The sequence below is a fragment of the Aedes albopictus genome, chromosome 2 (assembly GCF_035046485.1).
Source record: "Aedes albopictus strain Foshan chromosome 2, AalbF5, whole genome shotgun sequence".
NCBI classification, from domain to species: domain Eukaryota; kingdom Metazoa; phylum Arthropoda; class Insecta; order Diptera; family Culicidae; genus Aedes; species Aedes albopictus.
The window spans coordinates 457,896,419-457,920,872 of NC_085137.1; the positions used below are offsets into that span (position 1 = coordinate 457,896,419).

The window sequence follows — 24,454 nt, forward strand, 5'->3', positions numbered from 1 at the left end:
GCCATATAAGCCTTGTTCCCGCGGATGCGTTCCGAAGGGATATTAATTACACGGAGATGTTTTTCTGCAAAAGTATATTTCTAACTGAACTCTGAACATAACGGGTTGTCCTATTTATAGTTCACTCTCCCCTATCGAGCATCTAAGACTATTATAGTATCGTATTGTTGTATACAATAATGTTCTACTGATTATAAAGAAGGTATAGAATTGTTGGTATCTGACAAAAAGTGGAAGGACAATGCAAAGATAAACAATATCGAAAATACTGATAATACAGCAGTGTCTCGGATGATGCAATTTTGGTGATTCGGTATATTTCTTGAACGCCTCGGCATGAGGCATGATCTCCGCCGGCGGGTGCGGCATGAATCACCCCGGCAGCTTGCTATAGGCCTCAACAAGCCTTTTTTGAAAAAAAAAAAAAACATAACTCAAGAACGAAGCATCGTAAAAACAAAGCCTTTTAATTAAAATGAAAGCAAATTTTCTCAGAAATAAAAAAAATATGAACTGGAATAAGTTTTCCACAAAAATTTCAGCGATCAAATTGTAAGCCTTATCACCTTCTCAAAAATATTTTTTTGAAAATTTTCCGCGAGTTCGGGCATAGTTTTTTCGGCTTTTCTTTATGAATTTTCTCAACGGTGGGAAATTTTGTAGAAAACATTTTACAGATCATCAGTAATCTAACGCTCCCATATTCATCCTATTCGAAAGCAAGCGATTACGGCACCGATTCATTCCGTTCTTTTTGTTTTTATGCGTGTTAACTCATAACAAAAAATACAAAAATAAGAAAAAAAAAAACAAACAACGCTTCAATCCTTTGTTTTTCATTGGATGAAAATGGGAGACACATGCTTAATAAGTACCCCAGAATGACCTTCTCAATTTTTTTTTAAATTTTCCACGAGTTCGGCCATATTTTTCCGGCTTGTGGAAAACTTTTTCCAGGGCATATTTTTTTGGATTAATGAGAAAATTTGCTTTCATTTTCTAAAAGAAAACTTTTTTCTACGATGCTTCGTTATTGAGTTGATTTTTTAAAGTAAGTAGTGTCAGGGCGACTCTGAATTTTTCTCATTTTTTTTTTTGTTCATATATCCATGAGCTCTGCCTGTGGAAAAAAGTTTCATGAAAATCCGCGACCCTTTGGCCCAAATTGTACGGTAATAAAAAAAAAATCCCCTATAGCAATAATGTTTTCATATAACGTTGATCCTATAGGTTGAAGAACAAGCAATAAACCATACACAAAAACTTGGGAATTTAGTCTTATATGCTCATGTATGGACAATGGATTGTGAGCTCATCTACTTTGTTATTTGCTTTACCTTCGTCTGCATCAGAGTCAACACCAAATGAACTGACCATGAATAAACACTGCATTTGGTCTTGTTCATCTTATCACTAGCACTAGCACGAGAAATGACTAGACGATGGCCTTCTACAAAAGAGGAATTTTTCAACGCTTTGTGGTTTGAACAAAAAGCTCGCATATAAAAATTGCTCAAACCTTTCGGAATACCACGGCCAAAAAATGGGCATTATTTGTTGTATCTTATCATGTATCATCTATTTATCTTTCCGCTCGGTTGAAATTTTTTTTTTGTTTTTATTTATGTGTAGGGGAATTGTGGGTAAAATGAACAGGGTGTTGTTTTACAATAATTAGCGTATTTCTGCATGTTTTAACGATTGGATGCTGTGTGATAATGTAAAACATTATACTTCTGCTGATCTAGAACTTGAAAATTGAATAAACCACTTGATTATGACGAAAATATCAAAAACCACACAAAAAATATGCTCTGATGTAAAATTGAGCTTATCTGAATTAAGGTCAATTCGTATATTTTTCGCAAATTATGACATGTGTGATCCCATATTCCAATAATGTACTTCCAAAAGATAATATTCAGCTGAAAAAAAATAGGTTACGCTTTCTATACAATTTTTAGAACAACTTTCAAACCAGAACGACTTGGGGGTAAAATGAACAGCTGGTTCAAACTTAACCCATTTTTTATAAAATTTTGTGCAAACTCGGTATATTGATATCTATAGCACATATTTTGACACAACTAGTGCAAAAAGTTAAGAAAAAAAGTATTTTGTGCTTATAAAATAAGATTTTTATCCGAAAAATCGCTTGTTTTAGTACATTTTTTACAAATAATTATTCCAGTACATTCCAAATTATATATCAAAAGTTTTAAAAGTGTAGCATATAAAGTTTTTATTAAATTTGTTGGCCTACACTTGAATATATCGAAATTATACATTTAAATTTGTTTTTGAAGACATGTTCATTTTACCCCCATCGAATGTTCATTTTACCCACACTATTTTTCATGACTCTGTTTTCTTGCACGTTTTGTAATCGAAAATAATGTAAGAAAACTGTATTTTTTATTAATATTTTCTTCCAGAACTCTTTGAATATATTGCCTTCTACGATGTTACGGGGTGAAAAATAAAGATTTTGTCATATTTCTATTGGAAACGACCACAAACGCTTAGGGTGTTCATATTACCCCCAATTCCCCTATTTTAACTAGTTGCTAATTCTACACTCACGCTCGGTTGAAAAATCAACAAGCGATGGCAGTTCGTTGGCTCTCTGATTCTGTTGTTTCGGAACCGAGCGTACCAAATGAATTCATTATTTTCAATATCATTTCTCAATTGCCCGGGAAGATGATGAGCACTGGGAAAGCTGACACTCGCGAATTTAATTCGTTAATCACACTATAGGCATGGTATTAAAAGGCATAGCTAAGAATATGTTAACGAGACATTTTTTTTGGTAAACCAATCCATGTGCTTGAATTACTAGGTCACCCATATCCACCCAGCGTCCTATTTATAGGACAGTCCTTTTTGGCGTCAATATCCCCAAAACTAGGCAATATAGGGTTTTTAAATTTTGGAAAATGTATTGATTTTATTATCTTATACGAAAGAGCACCTTTTTCTGTGCCACTATGACTTTTTCTAGATTTTTAGAACTTTACTTTGGTACTTGAAATCAATGTCAAAGAGATTTTTTGTAATCACCTTTTGACAGCTAGGCAACTGCCTGACAGCTCCGCCCAGTACACAATGCGACGAGGGATGATTCGACAAATCACTCCCATGCAGACTTTAAACTGGCGGGCACCAAAATTCATAAACTTTTGGATTTCGGCTCAGTTTGGCTTGCAGATTCAGAATATTAAATTATCTCAACACCACCAAAGAAGCCAATTGTAGAATACTCTCTTCTGAGAAGTTGTTCGTTACATCCATACCGTGTTTCTAGTGGACAGCATAATTTGTGGCGTGTTCACTAGGTAGCATAAACGATGCTGAAAAGATTACATATTGTGACAATCGATGAGTTTCATTTCCAATGCAAAATACATTTATTTCCCCGAAATGCCTCTGGAATTCTTTAGCCAATTCCAAACAAATTTGGCATAAATACACATTCCTAAGGTTGTGGAGGTGGTTATATGGGCATTGGAATACAAGATGACGGCTTGGGTTCTAAGATGGCGGCCAAAACTCCAGAGTGTATGCTATTTAATGTCAATGCTGCTTCGGATACTATACAATATAAGTATCTATCAATCGGGCTTGATTAGAAGAAGTCAAAAATCGATATTTCGATATTCAAGATGGTGGACCATAATCCAAGATGGCGGCCACGAAATGGTGGTTTGAGTTATGATACCATGCAATATGGGTATCTGTCGGTCGGGCTCGATGAGTAGAAGGGTAGACGGTAAGATAGAGGATAGGGTAGACGGAAGGGCAGAGGTCGGGTAAAGGGTTTGGGTGAAGGATATAGCAGATAGTAGGGCAGATGGTTAGTTGAAAGGCAAGGAAGATGATAAGTTAGAGGATTAGAGTAGGGGTAGGGTAGAGGGTTAAAGTGTATGGTAGGATACACGGTAGGGTAAACGGTAAAGGGTAGGGTAGAAAGTCAGAGTAGAGGATTTGGGTAGAGAGTAGGGAAGATAGTAATGTCGTTTTCGTTTTTGCGGTGGTGCTACACCGTTTCGTGCTATAATGTTCACTGAAAAAACGAACATTTTCGGTGCAGATGCGTTGGTGTGCATGAATAAAAACCAAAATATTGACTACTTGCCGAACGTTGATTGGTGGACATGGTACACCCTAGATTTTTTAGTGCTAGTGCAGCGCGATGCAGAGAAAGTGTTACTTCGGTGTAGCACAAAAATAAAAAAAAGACCATTTTAGGTACAAAAGTGCTGCACCGGTGTAGCACTGCCACAAAAACGAAAACGACATATAATAGATTTTAGGATAGAGGGTTATCAGATATCAGCAGGTCAGCTCCAGAGGCACGTTCTCCTCCATTTGGGAAATTTGTGCCATCGCCATGAACACGAACCTATTCATTATTTACCTGAGGGAGAAGGGAAGGAAAAAAAGGATGGAACAGGGGAAAGGACATGTAACTCGAGCAACGGCGGATAACTAGGTGATATCACTTTGATAATAAACTATGTTATTGGTATTATTATTTTTTCCAATTGATGATAATCAGATGATAACAATTTAAGTTATCAATAATTTTGGTCTATCGCGATAACATAAAAATACTAAATGATAACAAAATATGTTATCAGTTTCCAAACGCACATTTCAAAGCTTTCCCAACGGGGATGAACCAGCCTCGGGCTGAAAATCCCCATAATAAAGAGCCAATAATAATAAGCCTTCCCAGAACTGAGTGGACCGCTAATCTAAAAATAGATTCCGCTTTCCATCCTCAATGCGACTGCAGTACGAAAGCGTAGCCTACAACTACTCTCCCTCTCACTGAGTCCACACCCTTAAATGAAACAACACAGCGCACGAGTAACTTTCACGCAGCGAGCAAAAAGACAAAAGAATTTTCACGCAGATTTGTGTAACACCGGATCAGCACATTTTTTGTGTTGATCCGGTGTTACACAAATCTGCGTGAAAATTCTTTTGTCTTTTCGGTCGCTGCGTGAAAGTTACTCGTTGCGCTGTGTACATCGAGTTCTGCGTGCTGAGTCCCGTTGGTATAGAGGCTATTGGCTGCGACCGATAATCACTCGATCAGGGTTCGAGACCCACTGGGCGCTATAGTTGAAAACATGGGTTATAATTATAAGAAACTTTTTTCTGCTGCTAAATATGTCGGTAAAGTAGATTTTTACTATTTTGGTCGATAAAATAGCTCTGAGTGATAACTAAATGATAACAAACCGTGTTGTCAATCAGCTGTATTTTTTCATGTTGATAACTAAATGTTATATTGAATAAAATATTGTATAACACAATTAGTTATCAACTTGAACTCAATGATAACTCAATTTCTTATCATTTTGGTATTGCTGGAGTAAATTTGAGTTATCATTAGTGTTATGTTGGCTCTTAATTCAACCTAAATGATAACAAACTCAATTATCAAACGAATGATAACCAGGTAACAGAACTTGTTATCATTTTAATATCCGCCTTTGCTCGGGGAGGGAATAGGATCGTCGTACACGCATAAGCGTACCACAATGGGTTCACATAGCGTCCTGAAAAGAGCACTGTGATAACGCATAGGATAGAGGGTTAGTGTAGAGTGTAAGGTAGAGTAGGTTGTGGGGTAGAGTGTAAGGTAGAGTAGGGTAGAGGGTTGTGAAAAAATGAGATAAGATTAGATGAGATTTTCTCGGGATACCTTCAGGTATTCTTCCCGGAATTTCTTCAGGCATTCCCAATGATATTCCTCCGAAGTATCTTCCCAGGATTTCTATAGATGTTCCTTCCGGAATTCTGGTAGGGATTGCACCTGACATCTCTTCAGGGATTTTTGCAGGAAATGTTTTAGAAAATTCCAAAAGGATTGTTTTAAATATTCTATTCGTCATTTCTGCTCCGATTCCTTAAGGCAGCGTTTCTCAAACTATGGGTCGCGACCCACTGGTGGGTCGCGGTCTGATTTTTGGTGGGTCGCGAAGTCTTTATTAACTTATGTCGAATGTTATTGCTAGCTATTTTTCATTTTTTTTAAATGCTCCCTTGGAGAATCCATTTCTAGAAGAGTTATTTCCAGAATTTCGATTTCTACTTAATTTTATCGAAAATTTTGTATTATAAGTCTTGTCTGGAGTATATTGAATATTAAAACTACTGTCTGCGTTCTGAAATCGATTCTAAAACTATGAGTTTTCAATCGGAAGTTTTAAAATTAGGGTAAAATGTATTTTTGTTCTGGAAAGAAATTGAGTTCAAGTTGTTGCTTGCAGTAAGCATTTTCTGTTAGACTTACACGCCAGTTTTAGCAGTTAAAATATTAAAAAAAGAAGTATCAAAAATCAGCAAAAAAAAAAATTACCAAACTACGACAAGAAACCTTGAAAAGCTTAACTTCTGTGAAATTCAGATAAATGTCGATAATCTGAAATTGACCGGAACAGCTGAACAGTGATTTCAATAAAAATGGAATTAAAATAAGTGTGTACTGTGTATGGGAGATATCAATAAAATTTTCAAGAGGACTCATCTGACCATCCAGCTGTACTATTATTTTAAAAACTACTTGATGTTTACCCACTCGCTGTGAATATCCCTAGCATTTTCAATCGACATTCAATTTTAAAGTTGATTTCAAAGTTCTGCAGATGCATAAAATTACCTTTCTTAGATTTCTCCAAAAAAAAAAACATTATAAATAAACAACTTTTTTTTTAAGTGAGAGCTACGTAACGTAATTTTATCACGACCTATGAAAGTGATAAAATGTATTTATTTAAAAGGCAGTTTGAAAATTTGCCAAAAATGACTTATTTTATAAATTTTTGTGCTGGTGGGTCGCCAAATTCACTGAAAATCAAAAGTGGGTCGCAAGCTGAAAAAGTTTGAGAATTCCTGCCTTAAGGGATTCCTTCCGAAAAGAAATATGAAATAATATAGATGTCTGCGAAGATTTCTACAGGCAATCCTGGATACTTTAGGAATTCGTCCCGGCATTTCTGATGGGATTCCTTCAAAAATTCTTCCTGATTTTTTTTTTCAGGGATTTCTTCAATAATTCCTTCTGGGATGTGCTCTATGATTTCTTCTGGAACTCCTGCTTATCTTCCAGCTAACATTTCTGTCATGATTCCTCTAAGGATTCCATCAGGTATTCTTTATAGGATTCCTTCAGGAATAATGGGACCGACTGTGATGCTAATTTGGAGAATATTTTTTGGCTTTCATTCTTATATCCTATCTTGTTTTGACTGAGGATATAATATTGAAATCCAAGAAATATTCCCAAAGTTCGGGAATAACTTCAGGGATTGATTTAGAAAATCTTGAAAAGATTCTTCCAGAAATTCTAGATGGAACTCGTTCAGGGATTACTTCACGGATTCCTCCTGGTATTCTTTCAAAGATTTCTGGAAGAATATATTTAAAGAATCCAATGGGAGTTCTTTTGAGTAAAGTGCTGGGATTCCTGCTGGTATTATTTAAAAGATTCTTTCTGGAATTTTTTCAAGGATTTCTCCCAGCGTTTAGTCACTAATTCCTTCCGGGGTTTCTTTAATGATTCTTTCAGGGATTCCTGCCGAGCATCCTGTCATGATTCCTCTCAGGATTCATCCAGATATTTATCCCTGGATTCCAGCAGGGATTCCTTCCGGAATTCTCTCAGAGGTTTTTGCCAGGATTGATTAAAAAAACTGTATGGAAAATTTTATTATTTTATACGAAACGTAACCCTGTTGCAGACCTATTCCCTCTTTCAATAGTGTCAGTATGGTCGTTAAAATCTCACTTGGGTTATGGATTTTTTTTCCCAAATTTTCACCAAATTTGTCAATCTGTATATATGTCCGTTGAGTTATTTGAAAATCATACTTTTTTGATCATATGTCACATTTATTAATAAATATTTTCAAACGGCACTGAAAACCATTCATTGAAACCAATAACCCAATAAAACCTCTAAAGCGTTTTGCTTTCAACTCGTTTCAGCGGCTTGTGCAAATCAACACCCAAGTTGACCCATAGTCAGCTAATAAGAAAAAAATAGGTTCAGACGTGTTTATCCACGATATGTTTTGTTTACGTCCACCTTTCGTATTTCCTGTTTACGTTTTCCGACTCGGCTCGGACAATTCGAATCAGCATAATGGTAAAATTTGAGCTCGCTTTAATGGTTTTGCGTTGCCCGGTTGAGGTTTAGCCGATGGCTGATTGGTTGGTCGTTAAATTCTATTCAGACTAATAATTCTCTCTTAGATTGGATTTTAATTTCTACATCGCGTTTTTGGTAATAGGCTTGGTTGGCACTCTAGAGAGGACTGGAAAACCGGTTTCAATTATCCCATCCCGAAAACAGCTGAACCAACCACCGCACCACCGCGCGAAACCGACTTAAACGCTGCGTAGAAACCGTAACTCACCTTGTACAGGCCAACGGCCAATATCACAGAGGCACACAGCCATAGGGCGGATTCTACCTGAATCAGTATCGGGTACCGCTGCACCGCTTCAACTGTGCTTATAAGGCAGCGTAATTGCAATAGTGTTGTTGATGACACACATCGTCGCCCCCGTAGAGTATCGTAAATCACGTGGAACACAAATACACACCAGCGCCGTTGTTGTTGGTTAGGCGGCCACACACATGGAATGAGAAAATCGGAATAAGAGAAAACAGCATAATCAGCAAATTTCACTACACGATCACATCTGGTTGTTGCACATTTTTTTTCACTTTTGCGCAGATATAACACGGTGTTACACTATGGAAATACTTGGAGTTTGACCTTTATCAGATTGTAGAACCGATCTCACCAATTTGAAACTTTAAAAATGCTCCTTTGGATGCTAAAGACAGAAAAAACATTCTGTATTTTTAAAGACAAACAGACTCTTTTAAAACTTCGAGCTTTAAATAGATGTTTTAAAAATATGCCAAAAAAAAAAAACAAAAAAAAAACTTTGAAAAAATCCTGGACAGACCGGGAATTCAACCCAGACACCCAGTCTTGCTAGAAACCCGCGAGTTATCCACATTGGCAATATAGGCAATATGTTTCTACATAGATTATCTAAATCAGTCAATATTTCTAAAATAATCATTTTTATTCTTTTAATAAATAGAGGAGGTTCAAAATCGAAATGTAAGTGATTCAGTAATTGAAAGTAGTTAGTGCTAATATATCTAAAGTACGCTTTCATCAGCAATAACTCTAAATTAAGAGGATACAAGAAATTGTCGAAGGTTGGACTGCTAAAGTGATCAGCTGGACCTACAATCCGCGGAAGGCCACATCAAGAGTATTTCCATTTTTTTTTCATCTGAATTTGTAACACAGTGTAGCTCGTTTCATTCGGGATCGGAACACCTCGCCGATCAATCACAAACAAAAGCAGCACTCACATTCCTCCTCGATCACGAATGGTTCCTCGTGAATACTGCGACCGGTAAACGACGACACGATGATCACCGACGTAAAGAAGATGGTACAGAAGGCAATGAAGTACCCGTGGAACTTCATAAAGTACCGAAAAACTCGATTCATGACGACCGCTTCGGACATTTCACTGCGCTATCTTATCACTCTGACCTGTCTAGAAACTCACTGCCTACGACTAATCTACGACGCAACACGATCACCTGCAGCGACCCGCAATGACCGGAAACCGAGGAGGGGTCTTCGGAAATCACTAATCGTTTCCGTCCCAAAAAAAAAAGAATAAGAAACCCAATTTCCCCGATGCAATGTTTTGATTGCCACTTCAGCAGAGGGTCTGGTTGGCTGGCCTGGCACGCACACGCAAATCTCGTCAGGTAACGGAACACCGCGATCACGTTTGAACGTTTCGATGGCAACGCGCGCGTATGATCGTCTGGAAGCGACTGAACGAACAGTCGGAGGAGCATGGGAGGTTGGCGCTGAGCTTGGGCCGTGGAAGCTTTCGCTCTCACTCTCTCAGTTGGGTATACACCACCTAATGTTCTTTACAGAGACTTCAACACAAGGGCAATACCAGCCCAAATGAAAAGCTCGCAACGCAATGCAATATCGTATATTTGTGATTTGAGTCAATACCTATTTACTAACATTACCTAGTCGGAAGTAGCAGACATGCTCTCAAGTTGGTTGTGAGCAAAAGCTTCATGGGAGAAATTCTTAAAAACTCTTTCGACTACATTCGGCCATTAGTAATACATTCCAGGAGGAATTTCTAGAAGAATTCATGGAGAAATTCTTCCAAGATTTTTGAAAAAGTTCCTAGAGGAATTCCTGGAGGAATTGTTTGAGAAATTCTAAATATTTTTTTGAAGAAATTTCAGGAGGAGTTCCTGGAAGAATACCTGAAAGAATTCTTGGAAAGTTCTGGTAGAATTCCTGGAGGATTTTTTTTAAAAAGTTGCTGGAGGAATTTGCAGATAAATTCTTGAAGTAACTGCTGAAGAAATTATTGGAGGTATTTCTCAAAAAAATCCAGTAGCAATGTCTTAAATTCCTGAAGGCATTTCTGGGAAATTTCTGAAAAATATCAAAAGGAATTCATCAACAAATGGAAAGATTCCTGGAGAAATTCCTAGAGGAATTTTTAGAAAAATGACCAAGGAAATTCAAAGAAGAGTTTTTAGAGAAAATCCAGGTTGAATTTCTAGAGAAAATCCAGAAGGAATTTCTATAGAAATTCGTGGAAGAATTTCTAGAAAAAATTCAAGTGAAATTACTGCAGGAACTCCTGGTTGAATTTCTCATGGAATTATTGAAGAAGTTGCTGAACAAATTGCTGGAGAAATACTTGGAGTAATTTCTGAAAAAAAAATCCAGGAGCAATGTCTGAAGAAACTCCTGGATAAATTCCTGAAATCTAGAAGGAATTCCTGTGGAAATTCCTGAAAGAACTACGACAAAAATTGTAGAAGAAATTTTAAGAAAAAAATTCCAGAGAAGTTTTAAAACAAATTCTCAAAAAAAAATCTGGAGAAACACCTATAAATGTTCGAGGATGAATTCTCGTTATTTCTAGATAAATTTCTAGATAATTTCCTTGATAAATTGATAGGAAAATTACTGGAGGCGATTTCTGAAGGAATTCCTGGTAGAATTTCTGAAAGAATTTATGGAAAAGTTTCAGGCGGAATTCCCGGATAAATTATTGGAATAATTCCTGAGGATCTTTAATAAAATGATAATAAAATTTCTGAAGAAATTCCGGAATTTGTGGAGGTATTACTGAAAAAAATTAGTATCAATGTCTGAAGATTGACCTGAAGAAATTACAGTAGAAGTTCCAGGAGGAATAACGGGAGAAATTCCAGGAGGAATTCCTGGAAAATATCTTGAAAGAATTCTTGCTGAAATTACTAGAGGAATTCCCGATAGATTTGCTGTAGAATATTTGGGAGGAATTTTTGAAGAAGTTGTTGAAGGAATTCCCGGAGAAATACTAGGAGAAATTCCCAGGACAATTCCCGGAAAAAATCGTGGAGGTATTTCTGAAAACAAAAACTGAAGAAATTCCTGGATGGATTCCTGAAATCTAGAAAAAACTCCTGCAAAGTTCCTAAAGGAAATCTTAAAGGAATGTTGGAAAATATCTAGGATAAATTCCAAAAGGAGTTGCTGGATAAATTTCTGGAGCGTTTCGTAGAGAAATTCCTGTATACACTCTAGGATAAATCCTTGAAGAAATTCTTTGAGTGATTCCTGGATGGATTCCTAGAGTATCCTACATGAATTTCTAGAGAAACTTCTGGAAGGACTTCAGGAGAAATTCCAAAGGGTATTCCAGGAGGGATTCCTGGAAGATTGCCTGGATATTCCTGGAGAAGTTCTTGGAAGAATTTCCGAAGAAATCTCTAGATGAAATTTTAAAGAAGTTGCTGGAGGAATTCCCGGAAAAAAATTTCAGGAGGAATTTGTAGATTTTTTGAGAAATACTAAGAAAAATTTCCGAAGGAGCTTTAGAATGAATTCCTGTTAGAATGTCTGGAGCAATTCATGGTGAAATCCCTGTAGATATTCCAGGATGAATTCTCGTAATTCCTGGATGAAATCCAAGATGACTTTCTGAAAAATTCCTGGAGTGATTTCAGTACAAGAAAAAAAAATCCTAGAGAAATTCTTGAAGGAATTTCCAGAGACGGTTTTATTTAGAAATTCTAAGAAAAAATCCTGAAGGAGTCTTAAAAAAAAAGTCTTAAGTTCTGAAGGAATTTCTGCTCGAATTTCTGGAGCGATTCGTGGAGAAATTCCGGTAGATATACAAGGATGAATTCTCGTTACACTAAATTCTGTTTTTACGCGATTTTTTGTTCCGGGTTAAAAAAATTCGTGTAAAAAAAGTTTTCAAAACTTTTTTTATCGGATCATCCTAAAATTTTGACAGGGTATCAAGGATGGTAAGAGAGATCTCTGGTAGAAATTTGAGCCCCATCGGAAGTAAATTGCGACCAGGAGAGAAGAATCTTCCCAAAAACACATCGCGTAATTTCGAGAAAATCGTGTAAAAAAAGATCGTGTAAAAAAAGAATTTAGTGTATTCTTGGATGAATTCCAAGAGAAATTCCTGGGTGAATTTCTGGAGGGATTACTGGAAGAATTCCCGGAAAAATTCCTGCAGGATTTTTTAGACAAATTTATGGAGAAATTTGTAGAGGAATTCCCGGAGAAATTCTTGGAGAAATTCTTGGAGAAATTAAGAGGATATATCTTAGGGAAATAACTGAACGATTGATTGATTGATTGATTTGTCTTTATTAAAGAGACTTTCAGCCCTTGGCTGGTTCGTCTCTCCCAAACTGAACGACTTCTATAGCAATTTTTGAGAAAATCAAGGAAAAAATCCGGAAGAAATAAAAAAAAAATTACTGATGGAGTTCCTGATTGAATTTTGGGAGTAATTTGTGGAGAATATCCTATAGATATTCTAGGATGAATTCTCGTAATTCTTGGATGAATTCTTAAATAAATTACTGAATGAATTTCTAGAGCAATTTTGGGCAAATTTTTGGATTAATTCCAGGAAAAATTTTTAGAAGCGAAACTTCTTTAGGAATTTTTGAAAAAGTTGCTGGATGAATTCCCAGGGAAAAACTTGGAGGAGTCCCTGGAGAATTTACCGGAGAAATTCTTGAAATTATTTCTGAAAAAAAAAACAAACCTGCAACAATGTCTGGAGATATTCCAAGAGGAATTTCTGGATAAATTCCTGAATGATTTACTGAAATTTCTCCTGCCGTTTTTTTTTTGAGAGATTCCAAGAAAAATTTCCAAAGGAGTTCTAAAATTATCTCCTGAAGGAATTCTTGTATGAATTTCTGGAGCAATTTGTGAGGGAATTCCTGGAGATATTCCAGAATAAGTTATCGCAGTTATTAAATGAATCCCTAGAGAATTTGCTGGATAAATTTCTAGAGAAATTCCTGAAGAAATTTCCGGAAGAAATTCCCGGAGAAATTCGTAGAATATTTCTGAAAAAATCATATCTAGGAGGAACATCTAAAGTAATTCCTGGAAGAATTCCCAGAGAAGTTCCTGGAAGATTTCTTGAAATTTAGGAGGAATTCCCAGGAACATTCTTAAAAAAGTTCTTAAAGAATTTTTTTGGTTTTTTTTACGAAAAAAAGTAATTAGTAATTTAAAAACGAGTTTCTGAAGGAATAACTGGATGATTTTCTGGAGCAATTCGTGAAGAAATTTGAAAAAAAATTCAAGTGAAATTCTTGGAGCGATTCCTGGAAGAATTTCTGTAGAAGTTACTGGAGAAATTCTTGGAAAATCCTGGAGAAATTTTCGAAAAAGTTTCCGGAATTATTTCTGGAGAAATATTTGGAGAAATTCCTGGAGATATTCCCAGAGAAATTCGTGGAAGAATTTCTGTAAAAAATCCAGGAGCAAATGTCTGACGAAATACTAGGAGGAGCTCCTGGAGGAATTCTTGGATGATTATCCTGAAATTTTGGAGAAATTTCTGGCAAAGTCTTGGATAAATTTTCGGAAAAATTCTAAGAGAAAGTCCCGAAGCAGTTTTAAAATTAATTCCTGAAGATATTCGTGAAGCAATTCCTGTTGATATTTCAGGACAATTCCTCGAAAATGAAACCTTGACTGATATCTGGATGAATTCCAGGAGGAACATTTGGAGGAGTTCCTGGAAAAAAATCCTGGAGCAATTCCTTGAGGAGTTCTTGGAGGAATTCCTGGTGGAATTTCCAGCAAAATTGCTGAAGGAATTTTTGAAAAACTTGCAGGAGGAATTTCCGGAGATTATTTTGGAGAAATTTCTGAAGAAATTCATGGGGTTATTTTCAAGAAAATTATGGAGTAATAAAAGTCTAAAGAATTGCTCCTGTAGGAATTCCGGGATAAATTCCTGGAGAGATTCCTGTAAGAATTTTGGGAGAAATTTCAGAAGGAATTCCTGATATTCTTATGTTTGAACTATTTGGCATTCTATTTTGTTGCAAAGTAGCATATTTTTTGTATAGAAACTTGTTTATAGGAATCACTGCAAAAATTGCTAGAGAAAATCCTAAGGAAATTCTTGGAGTAATTTTTCATCAATTCTAGAAAAAAATGTAGAAAAAATCAGTAGAAATTCCTAGACAAATCCCTGTCGTACTTCCTGTACGACTTTTTATATAAATTTCTGATATGTATGCAGTAAAGTAGGGTTATTAATACTTCTGTTTGCTTGAGTAATTTTTTTTTTGCAGTATTCCCCTCGGCACGATGATACTGTATGCCCAAGATGAGTCAAGGATATATTCATTACTAACAGATCCTGAACTGAACAGATATCGGTATAACCCTTCGTATGTCCCGAATGAATACTTGTGCGTTTACCGTTTCGGATCCTAAGTAACCTTTTGATGGCCAATAAATCTTGTAGAGGTTTTGAGAACCATAAACTTAATACCTTTCATTTTTGTTTTATGATGATTGTAAGAACCTCTTCTAGTTAAGTGTAGAATTAGCTTTAAATTGAAAAACACATTAATAAATATTAAGCAAAGGGTACTCTATAAAAAAACAGTAATTTGTAAATAACTTGTTTTTTTTTTTAAATGGTTTTTTTTTCAATGTTCTTCAAAAACATATATTTTATAAACAACTTTGTCGAAGATGCGAAAAATGCAAAAAAAAAAAGTTATGATGAAACACATGGTTTATGGGAGTCATGTACAGACAGCGAAATATATCTCGTAAAGTATGAGATATAGCATTGTGACGTCTTTGACAAAGTTGTTCAAAATTGTCTTTCGCACAGCTTTGCTGAAGACATCAAACATCCATCCGCATTGTTTGAAGATATGTATATGCAATCGGCAACTTGTTAATCTGCTCGAAGACCATCTTTTCCTACTAGAAAAAGATCTCGAGACAACTGTGGAGATACAGAGGTGTAATTGTTTTTTTTTTACGAAAATTGATATTATTTTTAGACCAGACTGAAAAAATAGAGGAAAATGCCAAGAATTCCTCTTAGAGCTTCACTTAAATCCGATCAAATAATTGCGCCAAAAAATATTTAAGAATACTTCAGTATGAACTGTTGAGTATTTTTCTAACAAGACACTTTCAACAAGTGACTGTAGCTTAGGTTGTCCCAAAAATTGCACATGGTCGAAAAGTTTGGGGGCTCACCCTGCAAATGATAGCTAAGGGTGTTAGAAACAAACTTTTGTATGACGGCAACTTTCAGAAATGACGTTTAGAGGTCGCCCCGGCGAAATGTTTGAAAAATGGCCAGTTTTCGTAATAAATTACATACAAATATTTTTTAACGTACAAAAATTGGCAATACCCACTATTTTTATATTTTTTACAGCTTGATATGGATCCAAACTACCTGTGAAAAATAATTAACGACATGTTTTGCAGGTCACTTTTTGATACTGAATTTTTGCATTTGCTAAAATTTGTCATTTTTTGATATACTGTGCATTTTACCCATCATAAAAAGTATCTGAACCTAATGCTAATTTAAAACAATTTTCATAAAAAGATAGGAAATTTTGTGAGGAAAAACTTTGCCGAAGACAGCATTGCTTTTTTTTCTATCTGTTTTAGAGTTATTCACGATTTACTATTTGGTGAAATTTTGATTTTTGGGTATTTAAAAAAAAAATCACAAAAGAACTTCCCAAAAACACATACAAAGTAAAACATCACTTATACTCAACAAGTTTTTATCTTGTTTAGGAATTATGATGGCATCTTTTTTTGATTTTTTGTTTCCGTTGACAAATCCATTTTCTTTGATATAGAAAGGTACCTACTAGCGAGAAACTTTATTATTAGGTACCATTTTGAGATGTCTCAGGCATTTTTAACGGTTATGTACTGACAATGGTTTATACGAGCATAATTCTTTATTACACCAACGAACCTAACCTCAAAATGACTGACAATTCTCAGATCATTTTGACAGATGTAACATGTGCATGAAAAGGACGGCAACAAGATCGATAAAGTAGAATATATGATCTGTCTTTTTCGTGCATGTGTGTGGTCTGTCAAAATGACCTCAGAAATGTCAAACATTTTCATGGCTAGCTTTGTTGTTGTAATGAAGAATACACAATCAAACGCACGGTACATTTTCTATATCATTTAGAAGGTGATACATTTCGCAAAACATGCCGTTTTGGTTTTCAATGATGTTGTTCAAATCGTTCAAAGACATGAATAAAACGTTCTAGAAGTCCCTATCATTTTGATCAACATATAGGACGATAAAAATGACGTCACTTGTTTACATCCAAAACTGTTGTTTACCAATAATAGCCTACCTTGTCTTATTGTATGCCGTGTATGTGTTATGGTAATCAAATTGTTCTAACCTTGGATAACATTACTTTAACTCACTGGTTCATCTTATCCCACCCGTTTCAGTTTGTCTCGGTGTATCATATTTTCGGTGTTGATAAGATAGTTCAAGTCAGTAAATGTAAAAAAGACATGCTCTGCTCTTTAGAATGTCTTGAATTGGAACTTAGTATTGTCTATCCGGTTGGAATCAAGACCGACATTCAATAAAAAATTGCTTTTTTCTTGGTCCACAAGTGTCGCAACTGTTTCGCATCTAGTGCGCTGTGTTGCTGATAACAACGGGAAGGATGCGCACTACTTTTGAAGTGATTAAAAAACGTTGCGAGATGGGTCGCGTCGCGACTTGATTGTGCGAAGTCCGGTTTGGTGGCGGCCCGACAATATCTGGTATTCTTACGTAAGATGTTCGTAATCGCGATTTGAATTTGGTATGGATCAACGTATTCACCTTTATTCACTTTGCCACTGTTTCCTGGGCTGTTTCACTGGTCCAGGACTTATACGTCTTTGTGTAGAAAAATAATTGAGAATATCGACAGGAAAGTAAGATAAACGCGAAAATATGGCTCAACATTTTGTGGAGAATATCTTTAAAAAATCAATAGACAGTACGAAGCTTGCCAAGAGAGCTAGCTTTTTAAGAAATCTTTGCTAGTTAATTTCTATATGAAGGGATTGAATAACAAAAAAAAATCAATTAATGATGTCACCATAATTCCATAACACAATCAAGACAAAAACTTGTTGAGCAAACGTGATTTTTTACTTTGTATGTGTTTCTGGGAAGTTCTTATGTGACATTTTTAGAAAAATACCCAAAAAATAAAATTTCACCAAATAGTAAATTGTGAATAACTCTAAAACGGATAGAAAAAACGCCATGCTGTCTTCGGCAAAGTTTTTCCTCATAAAATTTTCTATCTTTTTATGGAAATTGTTTTAAATTATCATTAGATTCAGATACTTTTTATGATGGGCAAGGAAATCACTCAAAGGGGTTTTCCCTCTTTCAAAATTTTTGGTTAAAAAATAAATAATAATAATAATAATAATGATGGGTAAAATGCACAGTATATCAAAAAATGACAAATTTTAGCAAATTCAAAAATTCAGTATCAAAAAGCTACCTGCAAAACATGTTGTTAATATTTTTTTCCAAGAAGTTTGGATCCATATCAAGCTGTAAAAAATATAAAAATAGTGGGTATTGACAATTTTTGTACGGTAAAAAATATTTGTATGAAATTTATTACGAAAAATGGCCATTTTTCAAAAATCTCACCGGGGCGACCTCTAAACGTCATTTCTGAAAGTTGCCGTCATACAAAAGTTTGTTTCTAACACCCTTAGCTATCATTTGCAGGGTGAGCCCCCAAGCTTTTTGACCATGTGCAATTTTGGGACAACCTACTGTAGCTATTACCACGTAAATTCTACTAGCAAGTGTATCAAAAAATTGTTCTCGAATTTAAGTAAATACCTTTCTGGAAATATTGCCAGAAATTTTTCCCAGATGTTTTTGTCCTATGAATGCAAATTAAGAAGCCATCAATTTCTCTCTTTTGGGTGCCTCGATGTTTTTTCTACCAGGTCTCAACAAGTATCTCTTGAAGGACATATTTAACAGAAAATCTTCGATAAAATATTCCAGGAATTCTCTATGAGTTCTCTTCTAGGTATTGTTTCGTTTATCTCGTCTCGTTTATTTTTCATTCAAATTTTCAAATAGGTGTATGTTTCAAAATTTAACAAGAGAATTTTTCAAAAAAGTCGTCTAGATGCCAGTGACCCTGAAATTCTGGCAAAAGTTCTGCCATATTTTCGTTCATGAATTCAAGGAACTCCAGCATGAAATAGGCTTGAAATGTCCATAAGCTACGTAGTGGAGTCTCGTAGCCGTGCGGTTAGGGTCACCAAGATTCTAATCGGGGTTCGATTCTCGCTCCGGGCGATGAAACTTTTCGTGAGAATAGTTTCTTCTCCGTATTAACTGGTGCATGCTGCGTGAGTCTCTTGTCTGGTGTTAAGTTACGTTCAGTCTGTACAGCTTCTAGCTGTAGACGGTGTCCTTGTCTTTAGACTATTTATTTGAGGGGAGGGGCAGTCTGAGGAAAGTCTATGCTCCATACAAATTTCGAAAACTTTGTATGGGAAAAAGTCTACGACGACTCAGCTATCACAAACATAAATGGACGGTTGGTGAGCATTCACCTTTTTTCGCTTATTAAATTGAGAAATACTCTATTCACGTGTGCTACATTTTAAATTTATCTAAGTATTTAATGCTTTACGTCTTTGCTTCCGGTTCCGCAAGTCCATTCTACATAACGTACAGTTAAGTCTCCCATAAGTGATGTAGGGAGCGGTGACCCACCCAAACTTCTCGGTTGTCTTCCAACTCAAACTTTTATTCCTGTCACTCTGGGTATAAAATACCGAACTCGTCACTTTTTCAGATAAGCCTGGGCCCTAATTGTGAACAATCAATAACTAAATCTTCGTTGCTTCGGAACTTTAAAGTTTTCCACTAATCTTCCTCACGAACAAGTGTAACGTCGACGTGATCGATTCCCATTAAGATTACAGTTACAACAGCCTCCCGTTAATGTATGAGTCGAAACAAACACAAACACAGTTGATTACAATCTCTGTGAAAGCAAAGCAATCTCACAACGGCTAATAAACACCACAGCAACGTAACGTTTGGCTTTGTTGATTTGCATTTGTTAATTAAGCTTTCTCACGCCACTCGACCACTCTCCAGAGCACCCTCTGGAGAGCGGCACATCATTCCAGTTTTTGAACCGAGATTTACGTTTAGGTACTTCGATGCCTCTGAACGGTGATCGATTTCCTACCGATCCAAACCCAACCAAACTAATTGTGAGCTATAAACCCAATGGTTGGGACGTATTTGATGGGTAGGGTAAGGTCTAGATAAGAGAATGTTCGATGTGCACCAAATGGATACAATCAAACATCTGTATCTACATTATTTACCTAGGGTATCGGGATGCTTCGTTGGCATAGCCCCCTCGTTCGGCCTATATCAATGTAAACCAAAAACTCAAACAAACACACATAACTAAATATCGGAAAAGCTATGCGCCAAACAACTGTAACATTTCGTTTCAATTTTTGCACTTTGGAGCATTAAAATTGAATGAAAATGTCACTTTGTTTTAACTTTTGTAGACGCCATGATTCTTCGGCTTAGTGGGTAGTCTATACACATGATCATAAATGGCATGATTCTGGAACATTTCGAATTGACTTTTCAATAACTGAACATTTGATGCGACGGTCAAAGACGCTATTTTGAACTTGTGTATTTGTTTTCAACGAATAATAACTATTTCACAAATGGAATGTGGGCCGAATATTGAGGACATTTTTTTCACTATGTACCCAAACCTTGGCCCATCAGTAAAATGACGTCAAAAACAACGATAAAAAGACATCAACAACATTTCTTGCGTAAGAACCAGAAAGAACGAACAGGAAGAAAGATTTTGTGTACGGTGACTGTAAACATATAACACAATAATAGGGTTGCGTTGTTTTCGTTACTAAATTAAGAAAGAACTTTAGTTAAAGTGATTTATTTATAGTTTTTTGAAAATTTGGCTCCGAAATGTAATTTGAAAGTAAGATTGGTAAATAAACAGAGATAATACTTCAGCAGAAATATTGAAAAAATGAGATAATAAGTGGTTCTAGTGCATGGAAAGCAATAGGCCAACGTTGTATCCACTAATAGGCCAATTTTTGTACCATAGACCAACGTTGCATACCATCGCATCGAATCTTTTCAGCTCAATTAAGTGAATTCTTGAATATTTACGTAAGTTTACTTTCAATTGGTGAAACATGCATTGCCTAGAGTGTGTAATAGGGTCAACATATTATTTCTAGTGCTATTAATTCATGAGTTATGGTCAAAATTGTCAAGTCAGCTTGCAAATTAGGCCAAGGAATGGTACACATACCCTACTAGTTCAAAAACACGACCATGACATTGTAGGGTTTTCTTCCACTTATCACATCAAGCAAACTGATCAGTCGACGTTATCACCATATCTTCCTGCAACTGTCCAGTTAAAGCTTTTTATGATGCACTGTACATTTTCCCTGATTTATTTCGGTAATTCATTATTCCAGACCCGTGCAGCACATAGGGTATTGGTTCCCTTCTTAAGCATGTGGCTCCCATTTTCATCCCACGAAAAACAAAGGATTGAAGCGCTGTTTGTTTTGTTTCTTATTTTTGTATTTTTTGTTAGAAGTGAGCACCCATGAAAACAAAAAGAACGGAATCAATCGGTGCCGTAATCGCTTGTTTTCGAATAGGATGAATATGGGAGCGTGAGATTAATGATGGAACACATACCCTATATGACCAATAAATTGTGCAAATTTCGAAAGTGGTGTGGTGGTTAACATTTACACACATGGTCGCGTCGCGCCCTTTTACGAGCGGTCAGACAACAACTATTGCCAAACATCACGAAACGACATCAGTAACTGTTGTTTACGCAAAAGTGAAAAAGATTCCAAGTGTGAAGAGAAAATTTGCGCTAATCCGTTAATTAGCCATGTCTCAGCGGCATAACCGAGCGCCGAGAAAATCGTCAACCTGGCTAAAAAGCGGAAAGCATACGTACATATGTGGGTAACTGTGAAAAGCACGTTGTTGGCGGCGTTGCGTTGGTTGCTGTTGCTGCACTTGCTGCGCGGTATCTTCGTCATCGTATGAAATTGTCACCGCCGCTGATGCTGATTATCGTCGTCATAGTGATGATGGAGCAACTCCAATGATTAGGTATATCTACATACGACACTGCCGGTGAAAGATGCATGCTTAGTCGTAGCGGTTTGCAAGAGCCGTGCAAGCGACCTACCTCTAGTAGGGTGAACCGGTGGTTCTGGCTACCCTAAGATGGTGCATAAACAATACATATATGTAAGTATCATAGTAGACATTTTTATATTTAAACAAAGTACCATAAAACAAACTCAACGCACCGGCCACGTCCTTACGGTAATCGAGGATGGGAAGGAATATTAGTAAGACAAATATTGTTATAGAGGTCGAGATTCACTGCATTTCCATAGTACAACACTTGCAGACTATTGAAGAAAGCGTTAAAAACGTTCAGTTTTTATGCTTCTTTCGAGGTATGAATGAGCCACCCTAACTCACACCTTCTACCTACCCGTACCGAGCGTGCAACCGTAATTTAGCTACGGTTGGTGTAGTACGCATGAAATTGCAGTACACACGCTTGCTCGCTTCACTCGGTTCAGCACGGTAATCAGAGACGTGTGAAAAGAACAAAATGCAAATTGGTATGAGGCTATACGTAGTATCGTATGTACATACGGAACCACACCGTAGTAAATACTTTGATGCAGTTAGAGGAATGGTTGGAAATTATCATGAATGCTATTCATTATAGAGACACCAACATCATCAGAGTCCGGTATCGGCTGGAAAGTGTAAACGTTGATCTTATATGATTTCCAAATCTGGCTCATTTGTTTAAAACTACTAATCCACTTAAGACAATTCTTCAAGTAGTACCAGTATCAGTTTCTTTTTGTGGGATTTGGCTTGTACCGGTATCTATAGACCACAAATATCTATGTACACCTGATTAAATGAGATGTTGCAATAATGCAATAGTGGCGCTTGATTCATGTTGTTCTCATCAGGGATGATGATGAGAATATCTTTCCAGCTGTTTGAAGTGCATTGCAGTTATAGATGAAAGTATATCTATGATTGGAAGTCACTTTATTCGAATGTAGAGCCTTCGTCATGGAATGCTTAACTGCAGAGAAATATGTAGTAAGGATCTTTAGACATCTTCATTAGGTTGTCCCAAAATTGCACATGGTCAAAAAGCTTGGGGGCTCACCCTGCAAATGATAGCTAAGGGTGTTAGAAACAAACTTTTGTATGACGGCAACTTTCAAAAATGACGTTTAAAGGTCGCCCCGGCGAGATTTTTGAAAAATGGCCATTTTTCGTAATAAATTTCATACAAATATTTTTTACCGTACAAAAATTGGCAATACCCACTATTTTTAGATTTTTTACAGATTGATATGGATCCAAACTTCTTGGGAAAAATAATTTAAGACATGTTTTGCAGGTAACTTTTTGATACTGAATTTTTGAATTTGCTAAAATTTGTCATTTTTTGATATACTTTGCATTTTACCCATCATAAAAAGTATCTGAACCTAATGCTAATTTAAAACAATTTCCATGAAAAGATAGGAAATTTTATGAGGAAAAACTTTGCCGAAGACAGCATGGTGTTTTTTCTTTCCGTTTTAGAGTTATTCACAATTTACTATTTGGTGAAATTTGAATTTTATGGTATTTTTCTAAAAATGTCACATAAGAACTGCCCAAAAACACATACAAAGTAAAAAAATCACATATGCTCAACAAGTTTTTGGTTTGATTGTATTATGGGATTATGGTGACATCATTATTTGATTTTTATTCAATCCCTTCATATAGAAATTAACTAAGATTTCTTAAAAAGCTAGCTCTCTTGACGAGCTTCGTACAGCCTATTGATTTTTTAAAGATATTCTCCACAAAATGTTGAACCATATTTTCGCGTTTATCTTACTTTCCTGTCGATATTCTCAATTATTTTTCTTCATGAAGACGTATGAGTCCTGGACCAGTGAAACAGCCCAGGAAACAGTGGAAGAGTGAATAAAGGCGAATACGTTGATCCATGCCAAATCCAAATCGCGATTACGAACATCTTACGTAAGAATACCATTTTTTAGATACTATAGACTGCCCCAGAAAGTATGGACGCACCTAGTCTTCAGTTGTCTGGGGCTGATCGATGGTTCTGGTTTCCTTTTGGCTGTTCCGGCTTACTATAGGATCGACAATTGAAACGTCCTTTGCCACGATGAACATTGGATTTCAAAATTGTAACTTTTTTGGTTATACCCCGCTCTGTGTTATTTTAACGGATTTCTCTTCTCCTCAAATGCCATCATTATACGTCTATACAAACGAGGATTATCAGGACCTTTATTTTCAACCTGAAATTTTGCTTATGTTCTAGCTTGATATCCTCACCGTGCTTCCTGATTGCTACTTGTACGGATTTCTCGCTTACTCCTTGCATATTATGCATATTTCCTAAGTGACATTTCAAGCTCTGTACATCATTTGTGCACATTTCTTAGACGATGTTCCGCTAAAAGTTCATGTATTTTTAAACAAATTGATGAAATCGAATAAACCGATTTACAAATTCTCACAGAATAGGTTAATCAACAGGACATCAACAGCCTTAAAAAAGAACTATTCATCAGAAATGTTTAAATGCCAGTATTTTCTTACTGCGTCCATACTTTCTGGGGCGGTCTTTAAGTTCCAATTCAAGGCATTCTGAATAGCAGGGCATGTCTTTTTGCACATCTACTGATTTGAACTATCTTATCAACACCGAAAATAAGATACACCGAGGCAAATTAAAACGGGTGGGATGAGATGAACCAGTGAGTTATAGTAATGTTATCCATGGTTAGAACAATTTGATTACCATAACACATACACGGCATACAAT

At 36.1% G+C, this 24,454-nt stretch overlaps 2 protein-coding genes across 6 annotated transcripts in view; one reads left to right on the forward strand and one right to left on the reverse strand.

Moving 5' to 3' along the window:
- The window catches only part of LOC109418959 (uncharacterized), a 44,495-nt gene extending 34,538 nt beyond the window's left edge, over positions 1–9,957 (reverse strand). Inside the window, exons 1-2 of one of the 2 annotated variants that reach the window (XM_019693180.3) lie at positions 9,419–9,957; positions 8,436–8,527 (exon numbers count right to left, since the gene is read on the reverse strand). In XM_019693180.3, coding sequence (XP_019548725.3) covers positions 8,436–8,527; positions 9,419–9,578 — 252 coding nt within the window. In that variant the 5' untranslated portion in view covers positions 9,579–9,957. The remainder of the gene's footprint in view (positions 1–8,435; positions 8,528–9,418) is intronic. The other variant, XM_019693181.3, reaches the window with a different exon arrangement.
- The window catches only part of LOC109418956 (mediator of RNA polymerase II transcription subunit 15), a 566,077-nt gene that overhangs the window by 448,601 nt on the left and 93,022 nt on the right, over positions 1–24,454 (forward strand). The window lies entirely within an intron of this gene.